The sequence below is a fragment of the Pan troglodytes genome, chromosome 7 (genome assembly GCF_028858775.2).
Source record: "Pan troglodytes isolate AG18354 chromosome 7, NHGRI_mPanTro3-v2.0_pri, whole genome shotgun sequence".
Classification (NCBI taxonomy): Eukaryota; Metazoa; Chordata; class Mammalia; order Primates; family Hominidae; genus Pan; species Pan troglodytes.
Genome location: NC_072405.2, coordinates 101,252,260 through 101,272,246, shown reverse-complemented (window position 1 = coordinate 101,272,246; position 19,987 = coordinate 101,252,260). Strand labels below are relative to the sequence as shown.

General features: G+C 35.2%; 1 protein-coding gene across 2 annotated transcripts in view; it reads left to right on the top strand.

Annotated features, from left to right (window-relative positions):
- PIP4P2 (phosphatidylinositol-4,5-bisphosphate 4-phosphatase 2) overlaps nt 1-19,987 on the top strand; it is a 51,009-nt gene that overhangs the window by 11,184 nt on the left and 19,838 nt on the right. For both annotated transcript variants that reach the window (XM_054657396.2, XM_054657397.2), the window contains exons 2-4: nt 8,397-8,545; nt 9,538-9,644; nt 11,276-11,399. In XM_054657396.2, the coding sequence (XP_054513371.1) occupies nt 8,397-8,545; nt 9,538-9,644; nt 11,276-11,399 (380 nt within the window). The remainder of the gene's footprint in view (nt 1-8,396; nt 8,546-9,537; nt 9,645-11,275; nt 11,400-19,987) is intronic.

Here is a 19,987-nt window from a genome sequence, read left to right as displayed (position 1 = left end):
GGGATTTCACCGTGTTAGCCAGGATGGTCTCGATCTCCTGACCTCATGATCTGCCTGCCTCGGTCTCCCAAAGCATTTGCACTACATATCTTAATACTTATCTATGCATATGATCCCATAAGGAGAGACAAGGAGGGAGATAGGATTCCTGTCTCATCAGGGAGCTCTACTATAGTCCCTTGCCTATGAACTTTTACATTTAGGCACTTAACAAATATTGATTGTATGAATGAATGATAGCCTGAGAAAATAAGGAAGGATGTCATGATGGTGATGATGAAGTCACTTAGGAACTGAAAGTTTTACAGGTTGCTGGAGGAATGTGGGAACAAAAGACAGAAGTGATCCAGCAGAGCATGTGGTCAGATCTTTGTCCTCATTAGAAACATCCACATGACAAAGGGAAGAACTCCATGGCTGTAACCCCTGCTTGCTACAGTGGGGGTGCCATTTTAATGGTTTAATTCCTAGATTTCTTCAGTAATTTCTTTTTTTTTTTTTTCTTTTTTTGAGACAGAGTCTCACTCTGTAGCCCAGGCTGGAGTGCAATAGCACGATCTTGGCTCACTGCAACTTCCGCCTCCGGGGTTCAAGTGATTCTCCTGCCTCAGCCTCCCGAGTCACTAGGATTGCAGGTGTGCACCATCACTCCTGGCTAATTTTTGTATTTTTAATGGAGACAGGGTTTCATGATGTTGGCCAAGCTGGTCTCTAACTGCTGACCTCTTGATCTGTCCACCTTGGTCTCCCAAAGTGCTGGGATTATAGGCATGAGCCACTGTGCCCAGCCATAATTTCTGTATTTTAAAATAAAATTCGATTAATCCATGGGCTACAGATAAACAGTAGAATTTAAGGGATTTATTCACTAGATATTCTCTCAACACCTACCTAAAAAAATAAATATTGATTCTAAAGACTCTTGATTTTCTCTGGCACTAGAGCTCATACAACGGCCTTATCACATCACTTCAGTTATGAAGCAGCAGTCAAATTTAGATAATAAGCAAGTGGAATGAAGATGTGATGGGTATCACCATCCTTGCATCTTAACAGGTCTTTCCTAGTGGCACCAAGCTCTGAAATTTCCCCAGGGATGTGGTGTTGCTTTTGGTATCAGTTCCAGGGACTGCCACTTGGCCATTCCTATATTAACCTATGGGCCAGGGAACAAAGTTGGCCATTTTACTGGTTGCCAAGAATATTTGTTCCAATTTATTATTCATAGCTAATAAAATAACTTCAGAGTGGATCCCCATATCTACTGGGACCACTGTGAGTTGAATCTAGGCTAAGACATCATCTATCACTTGATAGCCGCTTTGAGTCCCTCTGGAATTAGCACTGTTTAACCACCAGTTTCTAGTAATTCCTGAACCATCTGGGTATTCTCTTTTCCCCAGTACACAGTCTTGTAAATAGACTTGTAAATAGCCTCAGGTCTCTTTGCAGAAAGTTTGAAGGAAGATTTACAGTACATGTTGAACCTACTTTTGTTGGAAACTGGTTGAAAGATTGTGACTCTCTCTTTCTTGTGGCTACCAAAGTTGGGTTGCTGGTTAAAATACTTAGAGTTTTTTCTAAGATATACAACCAAGCAACATCTTTGCAGGTAACCCATCCATTTCAATCCTAGGCTAATTTCAATTAGCCACTGCCAAAAGTCCTGTGGCTCAAAATATTGTAATATCCACTACTTCTTCTTGGAATAAATGCACCCACCTGTATTCAGTGTTTAATTGCTGCTATTTGGCCTGTTACTCCAGGATTTCATCATCCTCATTGAAATCAGGCAGCACATCTCAATGGGGTCATCTCATACTGTAATGTCTGGTCCGCATTGGAGAGAAACCACAGCAGGATGCATGTGCTCCTCTAAATAATGTATTTATTGATGCCTTAGTGAAGGGAGTATGCTCTGGCCCTTCCCAGGGGAGGTAGTGAGGTATGAATATGCAGGTTTCATATGATAAATCCACTTCAACATTCCTAACTCTGTATGCCTTTGATTGTGTTTTCTGCATTATTCTAGGGATATTCTAGCATCTCAGCCTCACTAAATGTAAGACCAAGTCTTCATCAACCAATTAACTAAATGTTTAAAGCTACTTCTAGCTTTAAAACAAAGATTGAATCCAGAAAATCTCGCTGAATTCATTATTGTGTTTTATTCTCTTTGGTTTAACACCCTTAGGATCCACTTCACAAGTACTCTCCAGGTTTCTGGAAATACATATTATCAAAATGTTGCAATTATTTTATGTAGAAGCTGCCTCTTACTGAATTAGACTTTGTATTTGCCCTTCTGAAACATGTTGAGATTTGACCTTAGTTATGGATCTTGAGACAAAGGGCTTGATGGTGGATTTTAAGAAGAATGGTCATCCCCTTGTAAGGCAACTGCCTCAGGCAAGGGCATTACGGAGTTTTCCAGCAAGGGAAGGCTTAGGCACAAGAAGGAAAGATATTTTCCACTTGCAGTGGAGGTTCAGAGTGACTCAGGAGTTTAACATTTTCAGCTCTGTTTGGGTACAATCAGTTGGTCTCATTCCAAGTTTTAGAGTTCCACTTCTTTGCAATCAATGCCCCAACTTTCAATGAGAAACTTGATAAGGCTGTGGATTTACCTAGTAAGGCTGTGGAATTACTTGATGTTATAATTTTGCAATTTGCACAATTAATATTTCTGTTTGATTTCCAGCAATAAATTCTTTGTTTATTAGAAATAAGTGATACTTTTAAGGTTAAGATAGACATTCCCTGGTTCTCTAACCATGACTTGAGCTGAGAATTTAAAGACCGGAGCTTCTCATTTTCTGTCTGTAGAGGCCCAATGCATTCATAAGGATCCATCCACATCATAGTCCATATAATAATTATTACTACCATAATGCTCAAGTGAAGGAGCCACAAACATCACAATCAACTACTGGGGATAATCTGATTCATCAGGATGGCACCATGTGTCATAGATTACTACCATCCCATTTCCCATTGGTAAGGAGTTTGGCATAGCATTTAAGCTCAAGTTCACCAAACCACTTCTCCAATTCCATCTTTGAGGAATTGTTTCCTGAGATCACTTCTGATATGAATTTCTATATCAGTCAGGATTGGTCAGAAGATAGAAACCACACAATGGAGTTTAATATAAAGAATCATTAACCAAGTATAAAGTTACTAACTAGGTAACTGTAAGGTAAACATATTACTCTAAGGTATCAAGGAGGTAGCAAGAAGCAACTGCCACCACTAGGGCTATGGGAAAAAAGGGAAGAGATTGGACTTACTAAAACTTAGTAACTTAGAGGAGGGGTCCTGCAGAACTGAAATATGACTTCTGAAGAAGCACTGGCTAGCTTGTGCTGTTGTCTCTGAACTCTAGAGAAACTCTCTGAACTCCTTCCTTGGGAAGGAGCACTGGCTATTTGGTGTGGGGGTCTACACCAGGAAGCTGGTTCTGGCGAATGTTGAAAACTATAAACTGACTTCAGTGTTCCCAGGGGAAAGAACTACACTGCCAGGGTGAAGTAATACTCCTAGGGTGATGTTCAGAGAAACAGCAAGCAGATTGGGAGCAAACAGGTAACAAATAGAAGGAATAAGTCCCTTATTTCTCCTCCAGCCTTGCAGCCTCCCAATATCACCTCCTATTAAGAACATAACCTGGAGCCGGCTGACAAAACCAAAATGTGGTTTGCAGAGTTCCTGCTCCAGCATCACAAAAGAGAGTAAAGGTGGATTTGGAACTGAGGGTCAGTAACCTGATAACTAGCACATTTCCTTTTCAACCTGTCTTCAGCCAGATGAATTTTTCCAAGAATGTCATTGTTCTGGGAGAACTTGAGTCCCCAAAATAGTTTTCTTTGGTTTCAAAGATGGGGAGGAGCAGAAAGTGGTCTTCGTTTGCTCTGTATTGAACTGAACTGGAGAAGTGTGACACTAAAAGCAGCTAACCCATAGTGGCCAAGCTAAGTCTGTCCCTAACCTACATTCTGCACAAAGATACTAGGGAAAATGAATCCTTGCAATGAAAATTAGAGGAGAAAAAAGCCAGGCTTTCCTCAAAGGCTGCTCTTTTATACTTTTCTTGCTCCTCTTATAATCGTAAAATATCTCTCATTTTAAGCTGACGTCATTTTCAATTTTGATATAACATCTTTGTCAAGAGCCTGAAGGGCTGCATATAGAGGATGCTAATGTAGTAAGTGAATTAAACTGCCAAATATTGTCATTGAGGAGACGTATAAAGGAATAATTGAGATAATAAAGGTCAGAGCAATCCAACAAAACAATTTAAATCTTTAAAATACTGGAGGATATATCTGAGAAAAGATGAAATATGGATTAATACACCAGGATGAATTAGCAAGACAGAGGGGCTGTTTGGCATAAAATAGATAAATTAGGTAAATGTGATGAGAAATGTAATCTGATCACTTGTGGGTTTACAGGATATAATGCTTCCTTTTGAGTGTTTTAGAAAGATCATTATGTATGTCTTGTGATCCATAAACTATGATTCTCTCCCTTTTATGAGTCCGTTTTTCTCTGAAGTTTTTACTGTGAAATGATTCTTCTTTTTAAAATATATTCTAATTCCCCCCCACCCCGATTCTTCCTTCTCCTCTTCCTCTTAATTCTCTTTAACCAAGATTTCATTCTCCAGAAATCTACATTATCAGATGTTTGCTTGTTCCTAGAAAAATCCCCCCATTGATCCTTAAATATTTTCCCTGTATTAAGTCATTATTTATTAAAGGAGACAGCTGTTATTGTGGAGCGATCTCCAGAACAGGAGTCAGCTCTTGGTTTTGCTGAAGTTGTGTATAACCCTTAAAAAGTCAGAATTTCTGGGTTTGTTTTCTCCTTTGTAAAATAAAGAAATTAGACTTCATAATTCCGAAGATTGTTTGAATTTCTAACATTGTTCTATTCTGGAGCTTTGAGGGAGTTTTTTTTTAGGATTAAGGACTACTGGCCTAACAAATACTGCTCACATGGAGGAAAAAAGCTTTTTAATTTAGAAAAACCCCATGGAGAAAAATGACCATTGTTTAGATAACAAGTAAGACTTTTCCAAAATGAGGAATTTTTGTGACTTTCAACATCTAATGATCCTAAGTTCTGAGATTACAGTGGACTTTTTAAATGTAGTGCGGAAATTTAAAATAGGTAGGATACTGGTGATCGGTTGTTTTAAAGTGAAAATATAGGCATGGTGGTGCATGCCTGTATTCCCAGCTACCGAGGAAGCTGAGGTGAGAAGATCACTTAAGCCCAGGAGTTCAAGACTGTATTGAGCTATGATTATGCCAAAGTGAAAAGAGACAAAATGAATAAATCTAAGTTAATTTAATTATTATAGGTTTAATCTATAATAATCTAATTATTAATCATTTAAATTAATAATCTTATTCTAATTATTGTAGGTTTACTAACTGTGGAATCTCCAGAATTACAAGTCCCATATAAGAGGAGATGGAGCTACAAGTAAATGTTTCCTTGAGGTAAAATCTGAGAGAAAGGGAAAGGCCAAAAGTACAAGAAATAATCTGTCTAAATCAGTTTAAGGCTGAAGTAATGGATAGAACATTGAAATGAAAGGCCAGGAAGCACTGTTTATTGTGGCAATTAGGCTGCAGCATCTGTCATTCTATTGATCTCTTGGATTGATTCCATTTATCTGGTGGGCCAGGCCAGTGTCCCCTGACTACTTCACCTCTCTCAGTGCATTATTTGGAGAGAGTTGTCTTCTATATAAAAGAAGCCCTTGTTTTCCATCAAGCTGCACGCCCCTGCTAGAACCTTAGCTCCTCTGCAAGGAGAGTAGGGTTAATGTATTACGTTGGTGCAAAAGTAATTGCGGTTTTTGCTATTTTTGAAAGTCGTAGCAAAAACCGCAGTTACTTTTGCAGCAACCTAATACTTGGTGTTATTTTTCCAAGACAAATAGATATGCCTAATAAATTTTAGTGACTCACTGATTTATTAATTCATTCAACCATTGAATAAACATTTAGTAAGCATCATCATAGACCAGGCATTATGACAAGCGCTGGTGAAGTAGCTGTGGACGAACCAGATGTGCCCCTGGCCTCGTGGAGCTTATGGTCTCTCTTATATTAGATTTATAATCCTCACCGCTTGTTCTGTCCATGTCCCTCCACTTCCCAAGCCTCCAAAAGAGTAGATTTGAGCATATTTCTGTCATTGAAGGCGTTTTTTTTTTGGCAGATTAAAAATTATATAGTACAAATCTTAGAAGAAAAATTCACAGGGTTTTACTGGCTCTAATGCCCTTTTATTGATTGTTAAGATCACCCTCTGAAATTTTCTTAGGAGATTTCTTTGAGCAAAGCTGAGGAGTGTATGGGTTGGTGTCCTTTTATGTAGTGTAGCAATATGTCACTTCCTCCTCTCCCCCTAATGCCCTTGTTTTCTTTATAAAACTGTCTTGCATTTAAGTTTCCTTTCTATCATACTGTGTAAGATAGAGACCTGGGATTATGAGAGAACTATGTAATGTTACTGTACAACTCAAGGAAAAGGCCAGAGAGGAAGCAACTTTTGTTAATAATGCTACTGCAAATAATTATTAAAATAATATTCATTATCATATACCAGGCAGTGTGTCTTGAATTTCTAGTGAGGTACATATTCTTTCCCCAAGAATAATGTCTTTATTGAGATCTGACAAAGTAATCCGCAAATTGCAAGACCTTAAGTATATTGTTGACTCATTGTTTCTTTAACATGTTTTTTTCTTCTTGATTAATACATTACAGGTCACTCTGGATCACGCTCAAATTCTTTTCATGGATTTAAAATTATTTTTATAATTTAAGACATGTACAGCTTCTTTTGAATTTCAGTGTTTGGCAGTGTTCTGTTATAAGCCTCCCAGAAACATAAGCATATCGTCATTTCAAAGTGGCCTCTTTCAGAGCCTTGGCTGCTGCAGAAATTTGTCTTATGAATCATTTGAACGAATACCACTTGTTGCTAATCCTTAGCAGTCTGAAAAAAATCCTATATTATAACCCAAGGATCAGGTAGAAATATGTGTATTTTAAACATACCAAAATGTTTTATGCTCTAATTCTTTTTAAAATATCACAAAGTTTAGAACCTAATACAGTGGATAGAAAACCTTTATTTCAAAAATAGCTCTTATTATGATTAGCTATTGTGATTATATTTTATAGTGTTACAGAAGCCTCTTGAGATACCAGTTCTCTTTCGTGCTTCAATCATGTGTTAGAGTGTGGCCCTTTCTAAATGTCCCAAGACAAAACTTTACCTTGGAAAAGTCTTCTATTCCTGTAGTTGAGATAGTTACAGAAAGGGGTTAGGCAGTCTCCTTTAGAAATCCCATTCCAGAGTAGTATATCAGGATTCCTTTTCTCAGACTTTTGTAACAAATATACACTTCTGGTAGATACTTGATTTTGAAAGTGGGCCTCCACCCTTCACTCACTCACTGAGTCAACCTTAGGACTCTCAAAAAAAACACTGTGTGTGTGTCTTTGTATTATGGGAATTTTCAAACATTCACAAAAGTAGTATGAAACTATGACCTTCCATGTCATTATATTCATCAGTTATCAACATTTTGCTACTCGTTTCATCTGGTTCCCCATTCTTTTTGTGGTTGTTGTTGTTATGGTTTTTGAAGTTTTTAATCCCACATACTACATTTTTTTACTCATAAACACTTTGGTGCATTTCTTACATTTTTAATGGTAGGTAAATTTTGAGACTAAAAATTGTTATATTTACTTTATTTTTGTTTTGTGTCTGAAATTAGCATGGTTCCCATTTTTGTTCCATGCTGAGAAGTTTAGTTTTCTTAGGTTCATTTTTGTTTCTTCTTGACTTCCTCCAACACCTTGTTTTATTCTTGTCATAGCCAGCAGTCATTATACTGGTTCCAATATAAAGACAGAGCATGACAGCTACATAATTTATATGTATGGATAAGCAATTTTAAAACTTTGCTTTCATCGACCATTTTTATTTCCTGGGAATCCGATCACTTGTGTAAAATTTTTATTGTAGGCATAAATTACCACTCTCCTGTTAGAGACTGTATGAATTTACTAATAGGAATGGAGTGACATTTTGAGTATACATTAGTAAAAGGAAACTAGGTTATTGGGATAGACCTAGGCAAACATGATTTAGATTTTATCAGAGTTAAGAATTATTTTACTTGATAAGAGTCTCATGGATGTTTGTGCTCTAAAAGTAAGATAAATTGGCTAGCTTTGAAAAATAAATAAAAGAACGTGGGAAAATCTTGATTGTTTCTTCTTTACTTATATTGCCTCTATACTCAAACCAGCCATAGTAATTTCTCCAAGACTCTGATTCAGTGACTAACATCTTTTCAGCGGAGCTCCCACCTCCATATACAGCCATTGCCAGTCCAGACGCCAGTGGTATTCCAGTAATAAACTGCCGTGTGTGCCAATCACTAATCAATTTGGATGGCAAGCTTCACCAGCATGTGGTTAAGTGCACAGTTTGCAATGAAGCTACGGTAAGTGGAGATTTCCATTAGCAAAAATATAAATTGTTATTTGACATTTTATTCCTAAAGGAAGTACTTCAATAATGTTACTTAAAAGTATATGTGGGCTGGATACAAATATGGTAATCTTTTTTCCTGTCTTTTCTTCTGTCTCTCTTTCATCATAGGATACCTCACTGTGTTTAAAGCTAACCTCATTAAGAGAATTTCATGGTGAATTTAAATATAATGCCTTTTGGCTTTTTACTTTCAAAAACTAGACTAAGCATGGCAGTTATGTATAAATACTTTCAATATCTATCCACATCACAACTACATTCATTCTAGTTTTCACTAAAATGAAAATATTGTGTACTAAACTTCATTACAGATGTAAACTTTGCCCTATTTATGTGGAAAATTATTTAAAGTTATTTTATGTCTGTAGGATGTCACTATTGTTTTTCTGGGCTTTTGTGATTATGCATTTATTATTAGCATCTGTGCCAAAGTGTTTACAAATAGTTTGACATTTTATTCAATTTAGTTGATAGTAATTTAGGAATGTTTAAAATATTGAATAACACCTTTCGTTTTTTAAAAATTGAGCTTTGGGGAGCAACTAAATTTTCAGCAGTATTTTTATAGCTTCAAGTAATAAACTGGTAAAGCATACACTGGTTTAGATGAAATATATTTCTTTCATAGTTAGGCTTTATATATTACATTTTGATCTCTCAAAATCTGCAATTAAATATTAATTTTATCTTTGACGTTTTATTTTTTTCTCTTTAGAAAAGTCTAAAAAAAGTCAGCCAGTGATTATTGTGTCTTGAAGGACCACAAAACATGAATACTTGACTTCATATGTTTTATAGAAAAATCATAAAATAAAACCTTAAGTTACAAAAGCAATATATTTCATTAGTTTTAATGGAATCCTTTCCTTTTTAAACACAAACAAACTTTGACAATCTGTACTTTGGTTAATTGCTGTGTTTGCATTTTCTTCCCTTATCCAGCCAATCAAAAACCCCCCAACAGGGAAGAAATATGTTAGATGCCCTTGTAATTGTCTTCTCATTTGTAAGGACACATCTCGGCGAATAGGATGCCCAAGACCCAACTGGTAAGAGATAAAGATTAATTCATTGATTCATTCATTTGTTCATGCAACAAGTATTTACTAAAGGTTCTTCATGTGCCAGGCTTTGTTCTAGAAAGAGTTTTTGTTTTCAAAGTCATTCCAGAATCTAGATTATTTTTTTGTTAAAGGAATGATAAGCTTAGTTTGAACTTAGTCATAGATATTTGTAGGATATAATATTCTTAAATGAGCAATTAATGTTTTCTTTGTGTTATGTAAGTACTTAATGCACTGTAATAAATCAATGACACATTGAACTTATTTAAAAATAATGAGGTCAGGCCAGTGGTTCATGCCTGTATTCCTAGCAATTTGGGAGGCTGAGGTGGGAGGATTGCCTGAAGCTGGTAGTTTGAGACCAAACTGAGCAACATAGTGAGACCCCATCTCTACAAAAAATTAGCCAGGTGTGACAGCATGCACCTATATTCCCAGTTACTTGGGAGACTGAGGCAGGAGTATCATTTGGGCCTAGGGATTAAAGCCTTCAATGAGCTATGACTGTGCCTCTGCACTCCAGCCTGGGCAACAGAGTGAGACCCCATCTGTTTGTCGCTCTCTTTTTTTTTTTTTTTTGAGACAGAGTCTCAACGGGAAGAGTCTCAAAAGAGTTGGCTCACTGTGACCTCTACCTTCTGCCCTGAAAGCCTTCCCACTATAGCCTCCTCCTGAGTAGCTGGGACTACAAGCACACACCACCACTCCCAGCTAATTTTTTTTTTTTTTTTTTTTTGTAGAGACAGGGTTTCACCATGTTGCCCGGGCTGTCTTGAACTCCTGGGTTCAAGTGATCCCAAAGTGCTGGGATTACAGGCATGAGCCACCATGCCCGGCCCATCTCTTAAAAAAAAAAGTAATCACTTAGTTTACTTTTGATATAATTAATCTTCACCTGCAAGTGTTTTAGTTATTTTTGTGTATCTCACTGTATATTATACTAATCTCTGCTGAATGTATATGTGCAATAAATTCTGAAATTATTCGCTCATGCCCAGTACCATTATGGATGTCCCCAGATACAAGTATATAAAGGCCTTACTTGTGTTTTTTTTCTGTGATCTCTCTGGCTTTTTGACCATTACATGAATCATGTACAGCCCTATCCAATGATAGACTAGAGAATAGAAATGAAAGCAGGATCCTGTTTGCTTTCTTTTCATCTCTGATTAAATACGCATCAAGGAATATCACACTGCTCAGAGAAATTTGGTTGTAACCCAGCCCTTCGGTGCCTTCATGGCACAGAGATTTTTGTTGGTATAGAATATTTTTAACTTAGTCTTCTACCAAACTCAAGTTGGCTTCCTAGATAAGGAAGGGTAACAACTGTTTTCTGATTTGAACTTACAAAAACTTGGAAATGACAGTTAAATGGTTGCCATTGATTAGGACCAATGCTATAATATATTGTTTCTATCCCAAGTACAGACTTGTATTTTGCTTTTGAAAAACTGACTGTTGCTACTGTTCGTAGTTTTGCCTCCAGCTTGACATTTAATTCACTTAATTTATGAAACAAGTATAGCACATTTCATATTTTTGGCCATATGTTGCAGGTTTTGCTCTCAGTCCATTTGTGGGATAGTGAAGTTGTTTCCTTTCTCTTTTCACAGTAGACGGATAATTAACCTTGGCCCAGTAATGCTTATTTCTGAAGAACAACCAGCTCAGCCTGCATTGCCAATCCAACCAGAAGGTACAAGGGTCGTGTGTGGGCACTGTGGAAACACATTCCTGGTAAGTCACTGGACATTTGTCATTAATCTGTAAATATAGGTCATGATCTTACAGATTAGACCACTGCCCATAGTCTTATAGTTTTGTCCAAATGCAAATTAATCAAAATATTAAAATAGAGACTTATTTAGGCAGACAATCAGAAGTGCAACTAGGATATAGAGCATCTTCTGTGAACTAGATAAAAGGTACGTCCTCTGATAAGTCCAGTTGCAAAAAGGATCCTCTCTATGTAGGCCAATGAGAAATCGTGCCCAGGCTTAGTTCCATGAGTATCTTGGCTTGGGGAGCAGCTGAGTCTTAGCCCTGCTCTCACCTGCTCAGCAGAGGTCAAAGTGCACAATCTCATGCAGTAGATTTGCTTCATGGCTTCTAGATTCAGGAAAAATTTGAATAATAATTTATCAAAAATTTTCTGACTTTTATAAATTATTCTTGGAGCAAAGGGAATTAACAGTTACCCATAATTAGATAAAGCCATTAGATAAAGAATAAGAAAGTATAAGTAATTTGATATGAGCAAAAGTTATAGAAGTTTTTTGTTTTACTATTTCTAACTTAAACTTATTTTGATTTTTTTTAAAGTTAAATTCATAATTAACTTACCCTGTCAGGAAGGATAAGGACAGGTTTTCTTTTATTGTTCAGCCCATATAGGAGACAAAAATTTTCTTTAGAACTTGAATATGAAAAATACTTATCAGAGTATACACATGGGAGTCTAAACAAAACCTGCTGTCACTAAGACATGAATGAGCTTAAGAAAATGTAAGTGGTTTGCTTTTTTTTATTTGTAATTTTACTTTTATTAAAGAACTTTATGTATATAGTTCTAAATGTCAAATGGGACTGCAATCTTCTCATCTAGCTGACCCCTAGTTACTGTTCCCAAAATGCTTTCAACTCTTTCAGCTGCTTTATTGATAGTCACTTCTATGTGTTTATTTTTTATAATTTTTTAATTTTTATTTATTTATTCATTTATTTTTTGAGATGAAGTCTCACTCTGTCGCCCAGGCTGGAGTACAGTGGCATGATCTCAGCTCACTGCAACCCCTGCCTCCCGGGTTCAAGCAATTCTCCTGCCACAGCCTCCCAAGTAGCTGGGATTACAGGTGCACACCACCACACCTGGCTAATTTTTGTATTTTTAGTACAGATGGGGTTACATAATGTTGGCCAGACTTCTATGTGTTTAAATTGCTTATCCTTTTTCTATTTGATTAAGCAATTTTAGACATTACCCACTAAATAGTAAACTGCAAAATGAGAACTTAGCACTTACACTGCCCTCCCACTCATATTCCTTTCCTTGCTTTCATACTCCCAGTCAAATTGCAACATTTTGTTTAATTAATACTTAGTGTTTACAATTTTTATGATTAGGTAAATTTTGTTCACAGCTGAACCAAGCAATGTGGTACATTTTTCTTGTGTATGCATTTTAACATTTTCTTGGACTTACAAATAATTGCCCCCTCCTTTGGATTTAATTTTCTATGTGTAAATCATTCATTCTTCTCATATTCTTGTGTAGAACTATAAAATACCTATTACTATAATTAAATGCATCAGGGAATCTATTATTTAGGCTTCCTGCTACATAGTTGTCGTCCTTCCCTTCACCATCATCATGAAAATTCCTTTTACCTCTTTCCTGTGTTGGATCCCATGCCATCCTCAGAGTTCTTAGTTTATTCCTTCATTTTGGTGGAGCACATCTACTCTTTGCTTTCCGAGAAAAGATGCAGGGAAATATTATATTTGAGCTCTTTTTCTCTTAAGTGGTTTTTAATCTGATCTTACATTCACTTTATAATTTGTCTAGATGTGCAATTCTAGGTTGCCAGTTGTCACCTTTCAGAAATTTAAAGTCTTTGTTCCATTGTTGATGAGAAGATCAACAGCTATTGTGATACCTGATCCTTTTGATATGACATATTTTTTCTTCTTTTTCTTTTTCCTCTTTCATTTTCTTCAGTGTTCCGAAATTTCATGAGTCTGTGTCTTCGTGACGGTCTTTTTGAACTCATCATTTGGATATTCAGTGGGCCCTGTTATTGTCCATTCCATTTTTTTGGTTTTTAATTTTGTTTTTTCATATTATTTAGTGGGAAACTTCATTATATCTCCTCATCTTAATTTAAAATTTTAATTTCAGATGATCTAACTTAATTTTTAATTTCTAGGAGCCTTTGTTTGTCTCCGATTTTTTAATAGCATTCCTTTTTCATGACATCTTTGTAAAAAGTAAAGTAGAGGTTCCTCTTCAAAGACTTTCGTCTCCGTCTAATTAGGAGTAAATAGTAACTTTTCTTAGAAGGAAAATTTATTCAAAGACCTGTGCTAACATTATTAAATATCTGCTAGCTGTAATAAAGAAATCAATGTACTTTATGTTCTTAGCTCCCACAATTTAGCCTAAATATTTGCCCTGGCATGTTTATACTGGTCCAAGCAAGCATTTGGTCATAGCCTGTTCCTCTTCTTATTTGAAGGTGTTTTTACCTTTCTCAGCATTCCACAAGTTACTTCCTCCTTCCTTTGTTCTCCTCTGCCTTTGCCTCTTTTAGAAAGTTCTAAGTTGTTAGCCAATCAAGACAAATACAGAATGTGAAGTCCTGTTCCAGCCAATAGAAACCAGACACAGCAGTAAGGTAGATGCATCAGGTTATAAATGACCCTGTCTCTTTTGTTCAGTGTACTCTTGTGGCAAAACTGCTGGCGAGTGTACCCTTTCTGCAGAAAGTATAAAAATGGCCTTGCTGAGAAAATTAAATTTATGTTCAAGTGCTATTTCTTTATGGCACCAAAGAACAAGCATTTCAAACATCTGTCTGAAGCCATTAATTACATTTTTTCTGAGGTATTCTTCTTTATGCCTTATCTCTGTTTTCTCACTACTTTTTCTATTGGTATTTCTTTTGATAGAAGTTTTATGCAGAAGTTTATATTTGAGAGCAAGTCACTGATTGGAGTCTCTATGTATGCAGGCAGGGGATAGGTGAAAACTTTCTCCTCCTCGTCCTCTCCCTCCTTCTCCCCCTCCTTCCACTCCTCCTTATCCTCTTCCTCCTCCTCCTCCTCTTCTTTCTTTGTAAAGCTGTCAGCTATTAGTATCAATTGGTCTTTTTTTCTTTAGGGCAGATTTCTCTGGGGAAAGATCCTCTAATCTCTTGTAGGAGATATGCCCGAGAGACAGCCTTTTAGGAGCTAAGAGAGGTAATAGGGGTGAAGCTCTTATATGCTTTTCAAACAATAGACATTAATTTAAATCCTTTGTTTTTAGAGTGACTTTTTATTCGTGCCTTCTTCTGTGCCTGGTGTTCCTGGTCCACAAGCTCTATAGTCCAATTTCTCTACAGAATAAATCATTCTTCTCTTAATGTATTGGGGAAGGGTGGTTTTCTGGTTTTGTGAGAATTTGCAATCAATATTTCTGTTTTCTTTCCCAGCTTTATTGGGTTATATTTGACCAACAGAAATTGTATATTTGAGGTGTACAGCCTAATGTTTTGATATACGTCTATACTGTGAAATGATTACCACAATCAAGTTAATTAACATTTTGATTACCTCATATAGTTACCGTGTGTGTGTGTGTGTGTGTGTGTGTGTCTTTGTGGTAAGAACACTAAAGATCTACCTTCTTAGTAAATTTCAAGTATATAATACAATATTGGTAACTATAGTCACTATACTGTACATTAGATCTTCAGAAATTATTCAGCCTGCCTAACTGAGACTTTGTACTCTTTGACTAAAATCTCCCCTTTCCTCACCCACCTCAATGCCTGGCAACCACCCTTCTACTCTCTGCTTCTATGAATTAAACTATTTTACATTCCACATACAGGCATGATCGTGCAGTGTTTGTCTTCCTGTGTCAGGCTTATTTCACTTAGCATAATATCTTCCAGGTTAATACATGTTGTTACAAATGGCAAAATTCCCTTCTTTTTAAGGCTAAATAATATTTCATTGTATGCATATACCACAATTTCTTTATCCGTTCATCTGTTGATGGAGATTTGGGTTGTTTCCATATCTTGGTTTTTATGAATAATGCTGCAATGAGCTTGGGATTGTGATACTCCTGCTTTATCCTTACCCCAGCCTCCACCTTTAAAAGTATAGGGTCTATTCTGGGTCTTTCAGTGTGAAGCAGCCTGCCATCATTGGCTTATCTCTCTGTAGGTAGTTAAGTTTCAACATCCCTTTCGCTAAGTGAGTTGCAAAGTCCATCTGCTTTCCATTGTCCAAAAATTTGAAGTCATAGTCCCTCTTTTTTTATCCTTATGGTATTATACATTTCAAAATTCATTTACTATTATTTTAGTCAGGTTTGGAAAAAAATGGAAATGCATGCATTTATTCAATTTACTGTATTTAACCAGAATTGCTAGGATTTTTCTGATTTAGTAGGATATATCTCCTTTGTTACATTTATATTTTATTGATTAAATCAGTGACTAAGTACATAAATTAGAAAATATACTTGGTGGGGATAGGTAACAACTTTCTTTTTAAAAAGTCACTATAGGCTGGGCATGGTGGCTCATGTCTGATATTCCAGTGCTTTGAGAGACCAACATGGGAGGCTCGCTTGAGGCCAGGAGTTTGAGACTAGCCTGGGCAACATAGAGACCTCACCTCTACAAAAACATTTAAAAATTAGCCAGGGGTAGTGGCATGCACCTATAGTCCTAGCTACTCAGGAGATTGAGGTGGGAGGATTACCTGAGCCCAGGAGTTGGAGGTTGCAGCGAGCTATGTTCATACCACTGCATTCCAGCCTGGGTGATAGAATGAGACCCTATCTTTAAAATAAATAAATAAAAATCAGTATATACTGATTTAATATAAACTAAAGTACTCTATAGTTACCAATAGATATTAAATGAATTAACTAAATTAAATATATAAAGCATATTTGTTATTTTCTTTTTCATATGTGAACAAACTTTTGACAGTAACACAATTTTAAAATCTTCAATATAGATTTGTTTCAACCTACTTCTGGAGATCTCCCTTCCACAGCTACCTTGCATTCTTTCTTGTTTCGTTTTATATTCCAAATATTTGCCATAGATAATCCTTGTAGCCACATTACAAAAGGAATGATTTTATTTTTTCAATTATATATATTGAGTGTGTGTACCAGGCACTGAGCTAGGTGCTAGGGAAACAGTGGTGAACAGGAAGCACAGTCTGCTTTCATGAAATTTTCTAACCTAATAGGAGAGGAATGGATAGCAAAGAGACAAGCCTGAAAAAGCACAAGCCTAGAATTTCGGCTTTTATTTTTCAGCAAAGTGATGATGATAGTCAAGAATAGCATAAAGAATTTGAGAGAGAATTGACTGTACTAATAGGGTAGAAAAGGGAATGAGGAGAAAAGAACAATCAAAAAGACAGTTGTTATAAAGGTTTATATTTAATTTTTAGAATCATCTGGCAATGAATTCTAGAGAATGATCTAAATTGAGAGTTTAGGTAGATATGTATGTGCCATGGTTTCTATTATTTTAAAAAGTAATTTGTACATTTAGATATTTTTCCCCAAGAAGAAAATTACTAAAGTAATGTGCAAGCCAGAGACTTACTTCTAAAGCTGGCTCTTTCAGAGACTAACTTCTAAAGCTGGCTCTTCCTTACTTAACATTCAGTGCAGGCAAGTGAATCATATTATCATATTAGCAGAGTAATTATTATTTAAAACTTTAATTCTTTAGCAAGAAAAGATGTATTGGATTAAAATACAGTATTTAAAGATGATTTTAAAACTTTATAGAAAATAAAGTTTTTGATGATTAGGGGAACACTGTATACACCTATAGGAGAGGTATTGGTTACTTTTGAGAGTTTTGGATTAATGAGAGATGCTCAGTATTATGAAGAATACACTGACTACAAAGTTCTTACAGCCTTATCCTTATTATTATGCTGATCTTGACTAATCTTATATTCTTCATAATATGTTTTTTGCCCTTCACACTGTTAATTATTAGGTTAATTCATTTACTCATTTACTACTTTGTTTTAGACTTAGCTTGCAAGGCTAAAAGCAATTGAGATAAGTTACAAAGATACACTAAGTTCAATATGATTGAAAATCAAATGTGAAAAAAAATCAGGAAAAATAATAAGTAGGGCAGAAAAAAACAACCTGAAGTCATGCATAATATGAGTATGCTAATATTTAGTCTAATACAGTTGATAAAATCAGGCTGAATCTTAGCTCTGAGTTTTCTAGAGTCAAAGAAAAGAAAATATGACCTGTGACAAAATACTCAAGATATTTTATTGGAAAGATCACATAGGAAATGCTTTTCCTGAAATAATGAGCTCTCTCTCCTGAGAGAGAATTCTCTCAAGGATTAAGATAAAAGAACTATTATATGTGACAAGGCTTTTATTATTTAAAAAATTTATACTTAAAAATAATTTAATTTTGATATTTTACCCCCAGAAAAAAACACAATTGCTAAAGTAATATGCAAGCTAGAGACTAGCTTCTCCATATTCTCACAGCATCCTTCTGTTTATAATAACATTGTTTAATATACCAGTGCTATAATGGTAAGGTTAAATTTTCTAGGAATTCACAATATTTACACTATTCATACCACAGCCTAGCTGGGACCATGGATAAATTTAGAAAAGCCAGATTTGCGTTTTCCAAAGTGTATTCAATGGCACATTTATTTTATAGGTTAATAACAGGTGTTTGTGAGTAAAGAGTTCCATGTTTGTTGGGAATTGCTAGGATTAAAAAATTAAACAGAATTTAAAATAGGATATTCTTTAGCAGTTTTAGCATATACCATTGTATATATTTAAGAGTGAGTTTTTATGTTGTATGTCCAAACATTTTTTACCCTCCAAACCATTTTGAGATCATCTAGCTGAGTGGTGATTTGAAGGGCATTGTTTGAAAAATAATTTCCCAGAAGAATGAATTGACTTATAAAGCCTTTAGCTAGTTCTCCATAAATGCAAAGAAGTTTCTTAACACAACTGAACAGCAGAGTTTACTATTACATTTCTGTAGGGCCCATGGTCTCTCTGTTGCTGGTGAAAGGCGTATCCAGATACTTTGTTAATCAACATTGACTGAGGGTTGTTGTTCTTTAATAAAAGTGAACACAACTTAGTTCTAACTTTGCCCTGAAGTGGGCCAATTTAGTACCTTCAGGCAGGGCCAGATTTTTTTCATTTGTATCTAGGGACAAATGGGTGCCATAGCAGAGAGGGATAATAGTTTTAACTTGAACATATTTCAAAGTGTTACCAGTTGCCTATTGTATCTATCTATCTATCTATCTATCTATCTATCTCACTAAGATACTATAAAATTAAATTATTAGTTTTAAGCAATATAGCTTTTTTTTTTTTTTTTTTTTTTTTTTACAAATCTTCTAAGATTAGTTGCAAAATATATCTTGGGGAAACTCAATTTATCCATTACATGTTATAGAATAGTTAGAAATAAGTCAAATTTTAGAAGATCTCTACTAAAAATGATTGGGTTTTAGAGAAGTTGCTTTTAATCTTGCTGATATAATTAAGATTTTTTTCTTTTTGGTCTAATGAGACTTCAAGGTCTGGCAATAAAATTTTAAGAATCCAGAGGCCAGATTTTAGATGAGAGAACAGTACTAAGTCAACTTCTTTTCCAAAGCATAGGTTTGGGATTCATTTGAATAAATTATAAGAAAATTATTCTAATAATAGATGCTTTTTGTTATTAGTTTGCTCCGTTTAAGTGAGTACTTGCAGATAACAACAAAACCAGATGTGGTAGGTTGCTGGCAATGTAATACATTAATTACAGAATAAAGTCCCTACTGTTTGTCAGTTATCATTGATTTTATCATGCATAATTTGTGCTAAAATGAAGAACACTATAAAATGATAACATTGGACTAAACAATCTCCTTAGGCATCATCTAAAATACTGAAATTCCTATGTTAGTCTGTTAGCCTTAAGTCTTGGATTTTGAGTTACTCTTGACTCAAAGGTTTCATAATTACCTTCTCAAACCAGTTTGCTTCTTTTAACTATGAAAAACTTAAATTTTTTATTTATAAATAACATTTGAAATGACATTACAAGTTCAGTAACTATCCTAAGCCTGTAACAGAAACATAAAAAAGCACTTAATAATAGTTCTATATTCTTCCACTGCTTAATGTTCTATACCAATTTCTGTAGAAATCTATATTAATATCTGTTTAGCACATTAACTCAAGAATTTTTACTTCAAGAGCAGTTTTAAAATAAATTAACTTGTTAGAAATTGATATTATAAGTAATTCTCTCATTATAATTAATGAGAGAAATATTCACTCTTGCTTGAAAAATAAGTGCCCTTGGTTTGACATTTGCAGATGTTTAAAAATAATCATTTTGTAAAGAGAGTGAACATTCATGTAAAGTTTTATTTCTCTTTTATTTATCTTGGGACTATATGTTCCTGTTGTGACTAAGCGAGATCATAACAAGGTTAACTAAATTTCATGAGATTTGAAATAAAAATGAAGAGAAAGGAGTTTAGGAAACCCAAATTTATATTTTCTTTTCT